The 18,581-nt window shown below is 40.6% G+C and overlaps 1 protein-coding gene across 1 annotated transcript; it reads left to right on the plus strand.

The window, feature by feature from the left end:
* Window positions 1-12,652: 12,652 nt before the first annotated feature.
* Window positions 12,653-17,829, plus strand: slitrk5b (SLIT and NTRK-like family, member 5b). The gene is made up of 2 exons (XM_062070543.1): window positions 12,653-13,091; window positions 13,441-17,829. The coding sequence occupies exon 2, from the start codon at window positions 13,472-13,474 to the stop codon at window positions 16,091-16,093; it is 2,622 nt and encodes an 873-aa protein (XP_061926527.1). The 5' UTR covers window positions 12,653-13,091; window positions 13,441-13,471; the 3' UTR covers window positions 16,094-17,829.
* The last annotated feature ends 752 nt before the right edge of the window (window positions 17,830-18,581 follow it).

The following is an 18,581-nucleotide window of genomic DNA, read 5'->3' on the forward strand; positions in this document are numbered from 1 at the left end:
TATATGCAATCTGTTGTGTTCCCTAATTTTTTTCTGTGTACATGAATGAAGGTGTGAGTTGCTGAGTCCGACTTGGACATTATCTGGACTGGGCCTGGTTTAAAAAACCCTTTAAAAAAATCTAATTTCATTGACAACCTGGTCTGTTGAAGATAAGGCCCTTTTTTTTTTAAATAAAATAAAATAAGATAAATAAATAAAAAAACATTTTCTTGGATAAAAAAGAAAGTAAAACAATATAAAAATAATTACATAAAAAATAGTAATTAATGAAAATGTTAGTGGACCAGCACCGTATACAATCATGTGTGCTTCAGGGACTGTGTCCCTTGCAGATGTGTTGTCTATGTTGTGGGAACCAGAATATTGGTAGCAGAAAGAAATAACCCCTTTTGTGTGGATGAGTGTGCATGGGGGAGGTTGTTTGGGTTGATGCACTGATTGAAAGTGTATCTTGTGTTTTTTCTATGTAGATTTAATTTAAAAAATATATATATATATATATATATATATATATATATATATATATATATATATATATATATATATATATATATATATATATATATATATATATTTATTTATTTTTTTTATTATTTTTTTTTTAGAACAGGCCCGTGGGCGACTCATCTGGTCCTTGCGGGTGACCTGGTGCCCGCGGGCACCGCGTTGGTGACCCCTGCCTTACGCTATGAAGTGAGGGGAAACTGAGTGAATAATGACAGGTTATATGATTATTTATTTAAACTCATATTCGGGCCACTTTATAATGAATATGTCGGCATGTATTTGTAAAAAAAAAAAAAAAAAAAAAGATTTTTTTCCATCCATCCATCCATTTCTACCGCTTATTCCCTTTTTTTTTCTTTTTTTTTTAACACCAAATTATTTAGGGGGGCTTAAGAATATTTTAGGGGGGCTTCAGTCCCCCTAAAATAGGCCTAACAACGCTAATGGCTACAGTAAAAGAGAAGCATGCTAATATTATATCGCAAACTTACTTTTCTACAATTGCCTGGAGATATGCCAAAAGTCAATTATTAGTGATCACATTTAAAGCAACCTAAAATACAGTTTGCTTGTGGGCAAAAGGCTAAAACACATTAAAAAAAAATGTTTTACGTGTGAAATTCATTACAGGGTAGTTTGAAGAAAAGGAAAACAAACAATAGTACATTCAGCAATAAACAAGTCAGGGGGAAACACAACAACAATAACTTTTTTTTCATTCATTTTCTAAGGTCATCTAAAGCCTAAATCAGCTGTCTAAGGAACAATCAGAGAGCAGAGACAACCATTCACTCTCAGATTCACATGTACGGACAATTCAGAGTTGCCAACATGCATGTTTTTTGGAGGTGGGAGGAAGCTGGAGTGCCCGGACCAAACCACCTGGCTGTGAGGCAGACGTGCTAACGACATGCACACCATTCTATTGCTCTCCTGCCACCCTCCACTCTGCAACACACTCAGAAAAACATGGCTGCCAGAGAGAGAACAGCCACAAATGCTTGAACCGGATTCAGTAAAGACCCTTTTCTCCTGTTTACGCGTACATGTTTTTGCTACGCACATTTTTCTTAATCGCATTCTTCCATTCAGCCTTCCGACATGCCAACCCCCGAGGAAGAGAGGCATAAGTGCTTAAGTCGCCAATGACAGCAGGCTTGTTACTATTGAGGCGGACTCTGCATCGACGCCTTTTTTCTTTGTTGCGTGAAAATCATTGAGCATGGAGCACTTGTGAATGCCATCGAAATTCATGAACATGATAACACTTTACATTTGAAAAGGTCATGTCCATCCAGGCAGTGCTAGATGTTAGATGTGTGTCGTCATGGTAATGTAGCGTGTGTATGCACGCTACAACAGCCTTTTCTTCCTGGATGGATGCGATTAATAATCCGTGTATGAAATTGTGTTTTAGGCCAGTGGTCCCCAACCTTTTTGTAGCTGCGGACCGGTCAACGCTTGAAAATTTGTCCCACGGACCGGGGGGCGGGGACACCCCTGTTCTACAGTCACTGATACAAGATGCTGCAGAATTACTGTAGATAAACATTGCTTGTAGTTAATGTTGCGTTAAATGGCTAATAATATGTTATTTGAATAATGATATATCCTTCATAAACGACTTTGTGTATTTCATTTCCTTAAAGACATATTTTCTAACGCACGCATTTCACAAATAAATTATTTAGTTGTGTAATTTCACACTTGACAAGCGGCCAGTCACTCCAGAGACCGAAAAAGATGTTTATAAACAATTAAAAATAAAATGTTCTATAATATGCTGCTTTTTAAGATATGCAATGTTAATGAAGAAGAAAAACAATATTCACAATAAAAAGTTGTGATTCAGCATGCAGTTGTACATAATTGGACATCGGGCAACGAAAGTATCAATTAAGCATGTAAGAATATGCCATAATCAGAATTCGGTTCATACCATTCGGTTTTTATGTTTTGGTCATCTTCGGTAGAGTGAGGCAACAAAATGCCAAATGTGAGAAAATCTCAAATAAACAAAATTCCCAGCTAAAATAATGAAATAGATCATCTATTATGAAAATGTAGAATGGTTTACCACCATTCCTTGTAGGAAAGTGCAACAACGCAGCAGTAGCATCTTGGATACCTGAGAAATTTAAAAACAATTCAGTCTAAGCCTGGGCCCCTGGAGAGGGGGTCCAGACTGAGGCCAAGGGAGAAAAAATGTGTGCTCATAGCCATAGCACACATAAGCATGTGTGTAAGAGGGAAACATCAAAGGACATTAAATACATTAAAAGAGCAGAGCTGATGCAACCAGCCATTTCTACACACAGCCACAAAACTAAAACAACAACAACAACAACAAAATATAAATATACACTGTTGTGGCCTCTGCGGTGTTCCACGCATAGGCGCCGATCTACATTTCTGCCAGTGGGTGCTCGGTGTGTGTGTATTAAAAAAAAAAAATTAACGTTTACCAAAGTTAATATCCCATATGATTTGTGGCTTTATTATTTTGTAAAATGGACCAAACTCGCCACAAAATTAACTACAAGATTGATTTTTTAAAAATTATTTTATAGATTGAAAGTTGCCATCAATGCCACGTGGGTGCTCGGCATCGGCGCCTATGGTTCCACGCCATCGTTTGCTGGGGTGTGGGGAACATGGCCAGAGACAGGAGCAGACCCAACAAAGCAACCAAGAGAGCCGACTCCACCCTCGGCTGCCCACCAACTCTCGGCCAGTATCCAGTCTGCATGGATGAGCGAGGATGCGTCCAAGGAGACCGAGGTGTCCGATACCTGATCATTCAGCCAAGACACTGTGAAACTTGTCCGTCCCGGCGCTCAGCCTCAGCTCAGTCTCTTCATCTGCATCTCCTCCAGTCTCTTACCATGAATTGATTAACGTGGACCCCGACAAGTTGAAAAAGTTATTCGGGTGTTACCATTTAGTGGTCAATTGTACGGAATATGTACTGTACTGTGCAATCAACTAATAAAAGTTTCAATCAATCAATCAAAAACTCTCCAAACGGACTCTGGTGTAGCAGAGACCCAGCAGCTGGTCTCCATGGCCAAAAGGCCCCCGGGAGGCAGATCCAGAAGCCCACAAAAAAGCACCGCAGAAATCACGAAAGTGAAGTCACGAAAGTGCCACCCCTTGTCACACAGTCCCAAAGGTTCCCGAACCAAAAGGTAAACAAAAACCACATGAAAACAAGAGGGAAACACCAGGAACACAAAAGGATGACAACAGGAGAATCTAAAGGAGACCTATGATGATTTTACTCTTTTCTGACTTATAAATGTTATAATAATAAAGTGGGTACCGTATTCAGTACTTTTTTTTGGCAAAGACTGAATCCCGCCGGTCCTACTGGGGACCGATTCACGTAAATCTCACGGTGCCATGTTTTGGTAACTGGGTTGCGCTGAACGTCACGCCAGCACTTCGGCACTTTATTGGCGATCACTCCAGCAGTACTGGTATTAGTTTTCAAGTACAGGTAATTGGTACTGTATCGGTTCAAATGTGAACGGTACTCATCCATATGTTATAATTTTGGTTACTAGTATAAAACAAACTTTAAGCGTCAAATCACAAGGTTCATGCATTTAGGTGTGAGCTTGCACCCACTTGCAACATGCGGTGACATGAAAGCAGCTAAAAATAGCTTCTTTTTTTTTTATTGCAGTTTGTATCGATCGTAGAGTGTGCAGGTGTACCTAAAGTTGTCACTGTATATGGTAAATGGTAACTGGGTTGTACTTGTATAGCGCTTTTCTACCTTTTTAAGGAACTCAAAGCGCTTTGACACTATTTCCACATTTACCCATTCACACACACATTCACACACTGATGGCGGGAGCTGCCATGCATGGCGCTAACCAGGCCCATCAGGAGCAAGGGTGAAGTGTCTTGCTCAAGGACACAACGGACGTGACTAGGATGGTAGAAGGTGGGGATTGAACCAGTAACCCTCAGATTGCTGGCACTGCCACTCTCCCAACTTCGCCACGCCGTCCCCTATATATACCGTAAAATCTTGACTATAAGACTCTACTTTTTTCCTACGCTTTGGACCCTGCGGGTTATAAAACGGTGCGTCCAAAGTATGGATTCTTTTTTGCTGACGGCCATAATGCTAATAGTTAAAAAAAAGAAGAAAAAAAACAAGCAAATATGTCACGGCCAGGGCGCATTCCTCGGGACACGCCCACGGCTGCGTCACGTCTACAGTCCGGCAAGGCTATGGGCGATCAGCAATCAGCGCACCTGGACCTGATGAGAAGGACCTGTATAAAGGACCAGTGGACCCAAGGATCCTGGCGGGAACTTAGTTTACCCTTTGTGTACCTTTCTTCCCGAGTCTTAGCCCTTGGAGATCCTCCGTGTTTTGCCTTCCTCGATCCTTGCTCTGGACACGGACCTTGTCTCTTCTCTCCTGCCCTGGATCATCTGCCTCCCCCACGGACTGCCTTGTTCATTCGCTCTCGACAACACTTGGTAACACACACTTCAGTTAGCCTCACACACACACACTCTTGGGTTTTGAAACACACACACCATTCTATAGTTTATATGGTTAGTATTGTTTAGTTTATTGTATTGTTGGTTTATATATATATATATATATATATATATATATATATATATATATATATATATATATATATATATATATATATATAATAAATACACAGAACTATACTTCCCCCTGGTGTCTGAGCCGTCATCTCCCTCTGTAAACACAACAAAATACACTGAAAAGGTGTTGTTATTGTTTTTGCTATTGCACCATATTTTGTACAAGTTTGTTTACTGCAGGTGCTGCAGTGATATTCTATTTAGAGCTTTGAACTGTCCTTTAAGTCGCCCATAGCGTTTCTACTCGAAATGATTCTTCATCCATCAGTCCAAGCGACGTTTATAAGTTTTACAACGTAACTAAAATAATTCATACTTACTAAGCCGTCCCATGTGTACTGTCTCTGGGAGTGTTTTCATGCATATTTGTACGTGCTACCGTAATGTAATGAAGCTAGCGTTGTTAGCAATAGCTAATACGCTAACAAGTTTACGAGTGTCTTTGTTAGAATAATTTACAATGGCAATATTTTTGTATTGTTTCAGTTTCACAAATTCCTAAGTAAATTCACCAAGATGTCACCATGGAATTATTGAGTCTATTTAACTTTGTGTTAGACTTTTCACTGACAGTTTAGTTATGTTTTTTTTATTTTTTAATCCTTTTCCTGCACCTCTACCTGAGCACTTGTTTCCCTCACCTGTACCTGATTGGCAGTCTGGCAAACCTGGTGGCAATTGCCAATCAGGCTACTATTTATACCTGCCTCGCCCTCCAGTCAGTGCTGGAGTTTTGATAGCTTTTTTGCAGTTTGCGGCCTCCTAGTTCCTCGTTTGCTGGTTCCTGTTCGCTGTCTCCAGTTTGCCTGTTTCCTGGTTCCTGTGTGCTGTGACCAGTTTTCCTGGTATCCTGTAACCTGGTATCCTGGTTCGTGTTTTCCCTGCATTTTGGACATTAAAATCCTGTTTTCCTGCACCAAGCCTGCCATCTCCGCATCTTGGGGTTCGTCACCAACACTTCCTGACACTTTGAGAGCTAACTTCCGAAGCTAGTAGGTCCATGACGATGACTTCTGTTTTGTTTGATCAGCCGTTTTACTGCCGTGTTACAGACACCGTTTGGAAATAATTAAGTATGTATACAAACATTTGCAAAATCTTTCTGTGTAAATAACTAATTTCACAGCATATATATATGCGGGCCTGTGGCTTATAGACGGGTGCGGCTAATATTGGAAAATATGTTTTTCTTCTCAAATTTAGCCTATATACTGGTGTGCTCTACAGTCCAAAAAAATACGGTAATGTTTAGGAAGTTTATTTTCGACCATGTCTGGAAAAAAAATATTGCGGTGATTTTCGTCTTCATGATATATATTAAAACAGTACATTTTAAAAAGATGCTTTTGGACAGGGTGGGGTGTGGTTTCATTGGCAATCTGGGAACACCTCCATAAACAATTTATTTTCATAAATAGGCAGAAAGTATGTTATAAATGCGACCATGGCTTTCAAAGTACCACCATAGTGACCAACATTAAAATACAGTAACGTAGTTAGTACACCGAAGTATTCACTCGAAACAAGGCAGAGGTTTTATTTAACAAGTATATTTAATATTTTTGGCCACTGTAACATTACACACGTTTTGAACAGTAACACTGTTTGAATAAAGGATGCGCCTCAATAACGAATCAAATCTTGTGCGTACCACTAGATGGAACCCGCGTACCACAGTGTGAGAATCGACCACAAGGAAGTGTTTTACATATCAAAATCATCAAAGCTCTAATTTCTTCTTGATTCCCACTAAACCAGGGGTCGGCAACTCATAATGTTGAAAGAGCCATATTGGACCAAAAAATACAAAAAATAAATCTGTCTGGAGCAGCAAAAAAATAAAATTGTTTTAATGAAGGCAACACATGATGTAAGTGTCTTTGTTAGCCTACTATCAAAGGCTGACGCAAATTTTTGTTGACAGAAATGTTGTATTTTCATTTTTATTCTACACATTTTTGCAACATTGGAAATCATTAGTAAAATGGAAGCTTCTCCAGGATGAGATAACTTCTGGAAATTACTGGCTCACAATGGCCAAATGTATAGATGTGTGTGTCCAAGTTTAAGGAAACGGCAGGCTGTCTTCTTCTAATGGATTTATTACAATCTTTGCAAGCTGGGTAACGTTTGCTGTGGTCTGGAACAACATGGCACACAAACAACTATCAAAAATGCAGCCAATATTACATACAGATAATGTGTCATGAGACATGCAAATATAAATTAAATACACAGAGGACATAAGTAAACGAAAGTAAATGAGCTCAAATATACCTACAAACTACAGTGAGTTCAAGGATCGCTGAAATTAGTAGAACAAAACGGTGCTTGCCAAATACTCTCGTCAGTGAAGCATTTATAACATAAACAGTGGGATTTCTAACAATTAGGATGGTTTGTGTCATGTTTTCTCCTACAGAAAATATATTAAAACAAAAAATATATTTTTTCCATTTTCACGCATCTCTGAAAGAGGTCCAGGGAGCCACTAGGGCGGTGCTAAAGAGCCGCATGCGGCTGTAGAGCTGCAAATCAATAACATCAACAAAACTCACCTTTGTGCATTCACGCACAGCATTAAACGTTAAGCGGACAAAATGAGACAAAGAAGGTGTGGCATAAAACGCGTCTTTCTGTGGCAGCGTCGGAAAAAGTTGTACATGTAAACAAACTACGATGAGTTCAAGGATCGCTGAAATTAGTAGAACAAAATGGTGCTTGCCAAACACTCTCGTCAGTGAAGCATTTATAACATAAACAGTGGGATTTCTAACAATTAGGAAGGTTTGTGTCATGTTTTCTCCTACAGAAAATATATTAAAACAAAAAATGGATTTATTCCAATTTCACATATCTCTGAAAGAGGTCCAGGGAGCCACTAGGGCGGTGCTAAAGAGCCGCATGCGGCTGTAGAGCTGCAAATAAATAACATTAACAAAACTCACCTTTGTGCATTCACACACAGCATTAAACGTTTGGTGGACAACATGAGACAAAGAAAGAGTGGCATAAAATGCGTTTTTCTGTGGCAGCGTCGGAGAAAGTTGTACATGTAAATAAACAAACAGAAAATATCTTAAAACATCTTTTTTCAATTTTCACACATCTCTGAAAGAGGTCCAGGGAGCCACTAGGGCGGTGCCAAAGAGCCGCATAAGGCTCTAGAGCCGGGGGTTGCTGAGCCCCGCACTAAACCAAAGGCTGGTCTGCAGCACTGCGTTTGTTCATGGAACTGACAAGTGACAAAACCGCGAGGCAGCTACAGTTCCTGTCCATCACATAATGTATTCTGTGTGGGGACTTGATACGCCTCTGTACCAAATGTTCCATGCTAAAAAAAATAAAAAATAAAAATCACATTTCTACACCCGCAGTACCAAAGTCTAAGAGAGAGCGATGCGACATAACACCATATCCATATTCTTATCCCACCCCTAATTTTATCAACAAATACTAACATTATTTGTGAGGGTATTAGCTTTCAGCACCGTTGGTACATTGGATAAACAAAAGAGGGACACATGAATAATTCACACTAATTACACTCAACTGTTTGCTTTTCATCAAGACCAGGTGAAAACATTCAAGTGAGGGGCTGTGAGTCATTCACTGCGTGACTCATTTATTAGCGTTTAAAGCAAGTGGACCAATGGAACAAAACTAGGAGACTTTGGGCCATTACTTCTCATTTGCTCCTGGCACCAGGCGACTGATCAATAGTCCCACTGGCCAGTCTTAGTGTGTCCATGCATTATGCAGGGGGTGACGTGACTATTAAAGCTCCTCTGTACTCTCTGTAAGTACTCCAGTGCTCTGCTGCTCTGGGTTCGCCGTGACGGTGCAGGGTATCCAAACTGATTGAGATGTACTGTGAAAGCCCTGTGACATTGCAACATGGGACAGGGTGTCAGGTACATATTCCCCCTGCCCTCCCCAACAGTGAGTTATCTGTTCTGTGATATCAGCTGATATGATCTGCCGTTGCACAGAAAAAAATATGAGCACCTCGCCTCAACCGCGGCACACTAGTGTGCCATGAGATGTTGTTTGGTGTGCCGTGGGACATTATGTAATTTCACCTAATTGGGTTAAAAATATTTTATGCAAACCAGTAATTATAATCCGCAAATAATGTGCCGTTGTTGAGTGTCTGTACGGTCTAGAGCTCGGCATGTCAGTAGGTGGCAGCAGGTAGATAATTGCTTTGTAGATGTCGGGAACATGGTTTGTCGGGATCACAATATGCGGGAGGCAGCGTGCAGGTAAAAAGGTATCTAACGCTTAAACCAAAAATAAACAAAAGGTGAGTGCCGCTAAGAAGGGGCATTGAAGCTTAGGGATGGCTATGCAAAACAAAACTAAAACTGAACTGGCTGCAAAGTAAACAAAAACAGAATGCTGGACGACAGCAAATACTTACAGCGTGTGGAGCACACCGCGTCCACAAAGTACATCCGTACATGACAATCAACACCGAGATAGAAGCGCAAGACAAGAACTAAAACACTACACACATGAAAACACCAAAAAACTCCAAATAAGTCACGGCGTGATGTGACAGGTCGCGACAGCACACCTACTTTGAGACAAGAGTTATAGTGATGCATGGGTGGTTATGGTTTGAATTCATATCCAACAATTGCGAGAACGACTTTTTATCGTCAATATTGGCTGCTGAGTTTAAAAAAAAAATTTAAGTAAAAAAAAAACAGAATGCTGGACGACAGCAAAGACTTACTGCGCGTGTGTCATGGTCCGTGTTCCGGATCATGTTTTGTTTAGTTATGTTCTGTTAGTTTTGGACATCTTAAGTTCCCGTTTAGGCTTCCTTGTTTGTTTTTGTCACCATGGCGACTTATTGTGTTCACCTGTCTCTGATTAGTGCTCACCCGCTCACCTGCTTCCCGAGCACTAATCAGAGGCATTATTTAAGTTACCTTTGCCAGTCAGTCGGCCTGGCTTCATTGATTATGTCACACTGTTTACGTCTCGTTCATGCCAAGTAAGTTTTGTTCATTCCATGCCATAGCTTCTGCTAAGTATTAGCTTCACTTGTTTTAGACACGCTTGCCTTTTTGTTGTGTTGTTTGTGTTTTGGTAGTTGGGTGATTTATGGTAATAAATCAAATCCTACCTTTACGCCTTCGTCCGGAGCCGTCTTTTGCATTGAGAGAACGAACCGCAGCAAGCTGCATCCCCCCACGTGACAGCGTGGAGCAGACGGTGTCCACAAAGGACATCCGTACATGACAATCAACACAGAGATAGGAGCGCAAGACAAAAACTAAAACACTACACGCAGGAAAACAGCAAAAAACTCAAAATAAGTCACGGCGTGATGTGACAGGTCGTGACAGCACACCTACTTTGAGACAAGAGCTATAGTGATGCATGGGTGGTTATGGTTTGAATTCATATCCAACAATTGCGAGAACAACTTTTTATTGTCAATATTGGCTGCTGAGTTACACTACCGTTCAAAAGTTTGGGGTCACATTGAAATGTCCTTATTTTTGAAGGAAAAGCACTGTACTTTTCAATGAAGATAACTTTAAACTAGTCTTAACTTTAAAGAAATGCACTCTATACATTGCTAATGTGGTAAATGACTATTCTAGCTGCAAATGTCTGTTTTTTGGTGCAATATCTACATAGGTGTATAGAGGCCCATTTCCAGCAACTATCACTCCAGTGTTCTAATGGTACAATGTGTTTGCTCATTGGCTCAGAAGGCTATTTGATGATTAGAAAACCCTTGTGATTTAGGGCTATATAAATAAACATTGATTGATTGATTGATTGATTGATTGTGCAATCATGTTCACACATCTGAAAACAGTTTAGCTCGTTACAGAAGCTACAAAACTGACCTTCCTTTGAGCAGATTGAGTTTTTGGAGCATCACATTTGTGGGTTCAATTAAACGCTCAAAATGGCCAGAAAAAGAGAACTTTCATCTGAAACTCGACAGTCTATTCTTGTTCTTAGAAATGAAGGCTATTCCACAAAATTGTTTGGGTGACCCCAAACTTTTGAACGGTAGTGTAAATTTTTTTTTTTAAGTAAAAAAAAACAGAATACTGGACGACAGCAAAGACTTACAGCGTGTGGAGCAGACGGCGTCCACAAAGGACATCCGTACATGACAATCAACACCGAGATAGAAGCGCAAGACAAGAACTAAAACACTACACGCAGGAAATCAGCAAAAAACTCAAAATAAGTCACGGCGTGATGTGACAGGTCGTGACAGTACACCTACTTTGAGACAAGAGCTATAGTGATGCATGGGTGGTTATGGTTTGAATTCATATCCAACAATTGCAAAAACGACTTGTTATCGTCAATATTGGCTGCTGGGTTTAATTTTTTTATGTTTTCTGCTTTTTTCAATGAAAAAAATGTGCCGTGGCACAGAAAAGGTTGAAAAACACTGGATTAGGCAAAAAGGATGATATAACGTGACATAGCGTTTCTACTCGAAATAATTTGTCATCCATCACTCCAAGCAACGTTTATAAGTTTTACAACATCCATCCATTTCGTACCGCTTGTCCCTTTCGGAGTTGCGGGGGGTGTGCTGGAGCCTATCTCAGCTGCATTCGGGCTGTAGGCGGGGTACACCCTGGACAAGTCGCCACCTCATCGCAGGGCCAACACAGATAGACAGACAACATTCACACACTAGGGCCAACTTAGTGTTGCCAATCAACCTATCCCCAGGTGCATGTTTTTTGGAAGTGGGAGGAAGCCGGAGTACCTGGAGGGAACCCACGCAGTCACGGGGAGAACATACAAATTCTACACAGAAAGACCCAGAGCCCGGGGATCGAACCCAGGATTTTTGTATTGTGAGGCACATGCACTAACCCCTGTTTCACCGGGTTGCCCAGTTTTACAACATAACTAAAACTATTCATACTTACTGAAGCGTCGCATGTGTGCTGTCTGTAGGAGTGTTTTCATGCATATTTGTACATGCTACCGTAATGTAATGAAGCCAGCGTTGTTAGCATTAGTTAATAGGCTAACACGTTTACGATTGTCTTTGTTAGTATAATTTACGATGGCATTATTTTTGTATTGTTTCAGTTTCACAAATTCCTCAGTGAAGATGTCACCATGGAATTATTGAGTCTACTTAACTTAGAGAGCTACCTTTCGCAGCTAGTGGGTCCATGCTGATGACTTCTGTTTTGTTTGATCAGCCGTTTTACTGCCGCGTTACAGACACCGTTTGGAAATAATTCAATAATTCAGCTGATATGATCTGCCGTTGTCGGGTGTAGCTAGCGCAGAAGAAAATATGAGCACCACGCCTCCCTGGATTGACAGATTAGGCAAAAAGGATGATGTAACGTGACATCCTGGTAGAGGTTTTGTTTTCCGGATGAATAACGTGCTAAGCTGGTATAAAACAAACTGTTTGAGCACGGCTAGAATGCTGTGCTTCACTGAATTATTGATTTTTTTTTTTTTTTGAGGGGTCGGGGGGGGGGTCTTTCAGAAGGTAGGTCAACATATAATAATTTGTGCCCCCCCCCCCCTTCTCTACATCTCGGTATGACGCTTCAGTGAGCTGATTCTTTCTGCTTGAAATAAAACGACTTGACATCCTCCCGACAATTGGGGAAGGGATGGAGTGAGAGAGCGACGGATGGAGAGAGCGAGAAAAAAGAGAGCGAGTGAGAAAGAGAGAGAGTGAGAGAGAGAATAAGGAACTTTGTTACCAGGCGCAGCAGCATCTCCGTCTGCACTGTCAGAAGAGAAGCATTTACAGTCGATCGGCACGTTTTCTTTTTTTTTTTTTTTTTCCATTCTCTTCAGGACCTCAGGGGGAGCGTGCTGAAGGGATCCTGTTTTTTGTTGTTGTTTTGACAGATGAGACATAAAAGACGTGCCGACTGCAACCCTGCGTTCCAACCCACGGGTGTGAGGTAGGAAGTGCGCTAAATGAAGATTAAAGTCCGCCCCTTGCATGATGCTTCTTTTAAAATAGGCTTTGTGTTTCTGTTGAGATGAGTCTGGCTTTGACCTTGATTTTTTTTTGTTATTTACATCGCCTGTGGGAGTTCTCGCTCTCCGTCACGTTCTCTCTCCCATGCTGCTTTGTTTGAGCCATTTTAAATCAGCAGCCACACGGGCAGAAGTTACCTCCGGGTAGCGACAAATGAGGCTTTGACTCGTGCAGGCTACAGCTGGTTGTGTCCAAGTTGCCGACTCGCACTCATCGTCACGCTTTATAATGACATTGTTGTGCTTTTTTTTTTTCTTCCCCCCCACCAGATGACACCGAGGATACTTTAGCGGGACTCTGATGAGCTCGGACGCCGGGAAAATGCATCTCTGGATCTGGTGTGTGTTGCTGGGCGCAGCCTCGGTGTGCACAGTCGGGATGTCTTACGGAGGAGGACTCTGTGAAAGGCTGTGTGCATGTGAGGAGAGAGAGGGGGTACTCACAGTGAGCTGTGAAAACAGGGGAATTGGGAGTATCTCTGAAATAACCCCGCCAAACTTCCCACAGTATCATCTGCTGCTCACTGGGAACGTTTTAAAGAGGCTTGCTGCTAATAACTTTGTCGACTATCGAGGACTCACCATATTACATCTGGGGAATAATGAGATATCGCTGATTGAAGCGGGAGCTTTTACGGGACTTCAGGGATTAAAGCGATTACATCTCAACAATAACAAAATTGATGCCTTGAAGGAGGAGCTTTTCTGGGGCCTTGAAAGTCTGGAGTATCTGCAACTTGATTATAATTACGTCACCCAAGTGGCGCCCAATGCCCTCGGCAGGCTTCGGCACCTGGAGGTGTTGATTCTCAATGACAACTTGATATCTGCACTGCCTACGAACATCTTCCAGCACTTGCCGCTGACTCATCTGGACTTGAGGGGGAACCAGCTGAAAGTGCTGCCTTACTCGGGTCTGCTGGAGCACATGAACGGCGTGGTGGAGCTGCAGCTGGAGGAGAATCCGTGGAACTGCTCCTGCGACCTGATCGCCCTCAAGACATGGCTAGAGAGCATATCGTACATGGCGTTGGTCGGAGACGTGGTTTGCGAGTTCCCCTTCCGCCTCCACGGGAGGGATCTTGACGAGGTCTCAAAACAGGAGCTGTGCCCGAGGAGAGCCATCGCCGAGTATGAGATGCCGCCGCTGCCGCATTTGAACACAGAAGCCTACTACAGGAGCACGCCGGCCATTTCCACGGCCTCCTTAACTTCATCTGGTATTGCAAGGTCATCGTCCAGACCGACCAAGGGACCTCGGCAGTCAGGTAAATTAAAATCAAGACCCACTGCTCGCCTGGCTGCAAAAAAACCTCAGAATTACGGCCAAATTATTTCATATCAAACCAAATCCCCCGTGCCTTTGGACTGCCCGTCTGCCTGCACCTGCAACCTGCAGATTTCAGACCTCGGCCTGAACGTGAACTGCCAGGAACGAAAGATTGAGCACATTTCCGATTTAGACCCCAAACCTTACAATCCTAAAAAGATGTATCTCACAGGGAATTATATCCCTGTGGTGCGGAGAACGGATTTCATTGAGGCAACCGGATTAGATTTGCTTCATCTAGGGAACAATCGGATAGCTCAAATCCACGACAAAGCTTTTGCTGATTTGACTCATCTCAGGAGACTCTACCTTAATGGGAATTTGATAGACCATCTTACAGAGGATATGTTCTATGGACTAGAGAGCCTACAGTTCTTGTATTTAGAATACAACGTCATTAAAGGGGTCGCAGCGGACACATTCCAACACGTCCCCAAACTGCAGCTTTTGTTTTTGAACAACAACCTCTTGAAAACTTTACCCGTGGGAACATTTAGCGGCCTCACGTTGGCGAGGCTCAATCTTCGCAGCAACCATCTGCGTTACCTGCCCATCAGCGGTGTGATCGATCAGCTGACGGGATTGGTGCAGGTGGATTTGTATGAGAACCCCTGGGATTGCTCGTGTAGGATTCTAGACTTGAAGATGTGGCTGGAGCAGCTAAGCACGGGCACTGTCGTAAACAACGTCATCTGCGGCTCACCGAAAAAGCTCGCCGGGGAAGATATGCGCTACATAAAGACAACTAATTTCTGCCCTAATAACTCGGCTCCACTGGTGTCCGTAATCCCACCCTCAGAGGAATCGTTTCCTGGCAGCACAATTACAATTGAAACGCCATTGGACTCTGACACTCAATACGGAGCAATCCCTTTATCTGTGATGATCCTTGCCCTCGTGCTCATGTTCATTGTATCTGTCTTCGTGGCAGCAGGATTGTTTGTAACAATGAGGAAGAAACACCAAAAGAGTCAAAATGAGCACAACAATTCCATGAATACTTGCATCAGCTCTCTCAACATGGAGTATGGTTTGTACAAAAAAGGAACAATCCCAAAGGTCAGGACATCAGCTGGACATGTGTACGAGTATATTCCGCCACCCTTGGAGCAAACTTGCAGAACCACAGGCCAAGCATCCGCAGATAGCAAATCAGTGGAGGGATTTCGGGATTTCGATGAGCTGAGCGGCCCCTTTCTGGGCAACTCTGACGAAGAAGCAGCCAGTAACGCAATAGGCTCAGAATACAGCACCACCACTCCCGAGCCTCTCAATAAGCCCTCCACGCCACACCGAGATGATCCGTCTTACTACAGAGAAGTACTCAATCAGGACCAGAACCCACGCTACAGCAATACGCTACCATGCAGGCACACGACGCGTCCGTCCAGCCAGTACACATCAGACTTTAACGGAAGGCATCAGTACGTGCCTCCCGACAGAGTACAACAGACAATACTCTACTGTACAGCACCAAGTACTGTTTATGTGGAGCCTAACAGGAGTGAGTATTGGGAACTGAAAGCTAAGCTTCACATTGATCCGGATTACCTTGAGGTGCTGGAGAAAAGAACAACATTCACACAGTTTTAAGTAAGTGACTTCAGTGACAAACACACTGCCGTGAAGGACCAATCGGGAATTTGAACATTCCGTCAAAACTGTTACAACTTCACAGTATAAACTCTGGTACAACAAATTGAAAGATGCAGCATGACGTTTACTGCTGCATGCCAGGCCATCTAATCCCAAGTGGGTTCACTTAAACGCTGAGATTTGATTGTAATCTGAATACATTTGGAAATATTGTTCTGGGTGACACAACTTTAAGTTGTGTTCTTTTTTAACCTGCACAGCAGCCTCTTATAATAAGACTTCAGTCTGATTTTAAACTATGGGTCCGTTTACCCAAGACAATTTTGACAGAACATGTATTTGACAAAATACATTTTGGAGCTGCTTTATTGTAAATGTTGAAAAATGCATATATCCAAAAATAGGAAATATGTTTAAGGGGCTAATGTGGGCATGATGTCACTATAATACCAATAATGGCGGCACAGAACGGTATGGTGTTTATATACTTGATGATACTTTTACTTAATTTGAGAGGGAAAACAGATGGTCAGCATGCGCATGGTGTTTCTTTAGAAAGTGACATCGCCAACTACTGGCCTGGCATGCACATTACAGCATATTTTGTCATTTTTGCAGGTCCACATTAAGGATCATAAAAAAACCTCTCCAAAACACAGAATAAAGCCGTTATTAACCATTGAAAACAGATTTTGTTAAAGTATGCAACAAACTGATTTAAAATGATGCACATGTCAGTGACATGTTTTGACATATTTTGCATCACCATTTTTTTGGAGTGCTCTTATTGTATGATTTTTTACTGGATTCTTGTGATGATGCACAACAACAAAGGCTCGTTGCAACACACATTTGTACAAGTGTTTCCTTGAATGCGGCTGGCTTAACTAACCAACATTGATCCAGTCATGGATAAACAATCTGTGCAGTTCAAGGGTATCGTTCTAAACATAGATTGTTTGGGATTTGTTATCGTCACACCTGATTTGATTGTGTAACTATAAAACTATAACAACATTTCAAGATGCAATTTACAGGATTATAGCCACAGTACTTTGATTAAAAAAAATTTTAATATTATGAGAATAAAGTTGTAATTTTGCCTGAATATTGTCGTAATATTTGAAAAAACATGTTTCCCATTCATATTGTAATATAAAATAATACAAAAAGAAAGACAATGTCCTTACATTACAAGAGTTTTTTTTTTTTTTTGTAGTTTTTTTTACTGGTAGTATTACCTAGTTATTCTTTAAAATATAAACCGGTTCTTTAAATCAGATAATATTATTGTTTTTTTCAAGTAATATTACAACTTAATTTTCCCAATTTAGCAATTAAAAAATAAAATTAAATAAATAAAATGTTTTCATAATATTACGACTTTATCCTGATAATATTCCAATGTTTTCTCCTCTCACAATCGTCTTCGTTCTGGTAAAAAAAAATTCCCCCACAGTCAATAGACTGACTTTTTTTTCTTGTTTTAAGGCTGTTGTTCTAAAGTGACAATTTTTTGGGATTTGATGGTTCTTTTGTTAGGGATTTTTTGCAGTTATCACATCTGATTTTTTTTTTTCTTTTTTTTTTTCACATCTGATTTGATTGTGTAACTATAAAACTATACCAACATTTCAAGGTGCAATTACAGGAATATAGCTGCAGTACTATGATTGGAAATGAATACATATTTTAAAGAATAAAGTTGCAATTTTACCAGAATAAAGTCATATTATTTGAGGAAATCCTTTTTTTGCATTGATGTTCAAACATTATATAGTATTATCAGAAAATAAATATTTTTTATGCATTACGAGTTTATTGTTGATAAACTTCCTACTAGTGGTATTATGACTTTATTCTTTAAAATAAGTACTATTATTCAGATAATATAAAAATTAAAAAAAAGAGGTGATATCCCAACCCAATTGTCCTAACATTGCAATTAATTTTTTTTTGCTATTGTTAGGACTTTATCCCGATAATATTTATTTCTCTCACAATATTCCATATAAATTCTGGTTACTTCTTTTTCTTCCAGTTTTTCTTTTCCTTAAAATAAGGGAATTTAAAAAAAAAACATTTGTAACATTCCGAGCCAAAAGCCTCAAGTGTTGTTATCAAAATAAAGAAAATCCTCATAATCTTATGTACTCGTTATATTTTCTTTTAGTTTCACTCATAAAACGTGCTTTATTTGAGTAAAATTGCAACAAAACATGTTGTTATTCCTTGTTATGCTATGCATTTCCTAACATTATGAAAATAAAGTCATGATATTACAAATTCTGGCTATTTTGTTAAAGGAAAAATGTATTCTTGAAGAAATACAACTTTTTTCTAGTAGTATTACCACTTTATTCTGTAGAAAATAAACTTTTATTCAGACAATATTAAAACTGTTTCGAATAATATTACAACTTAATTTTTCCTGACATTGACTTTCTTAAAAAGTACTACTTTTTCCTCATAATTTTATGACTTT

Source organism: Entelurus aequoreus, linkage group LG14 (assembly GCF_033978785.1).
Source record: "Entelurus aequoreus isolate RoL-2023_Sb linkage group LG14, RoL_Eaeq_v1.1, whole genome shotgun sequence".
NCBI lineage: Eukaryota > Metazoa > Chordata > Actinopteri > Syngnathiformes > Syngnathidae > Entelurus > Entelurus aequoreus.

Excerpts from the sequence above, each read along its gene's own strand:
- slitrk5b (XM_062070543.1), top strand. The coding sequence starts at position 13,472 with ATGAGCTCGGACGCCGGGAAAATGCATCTCTGGATCTGGTGTGTGTTG.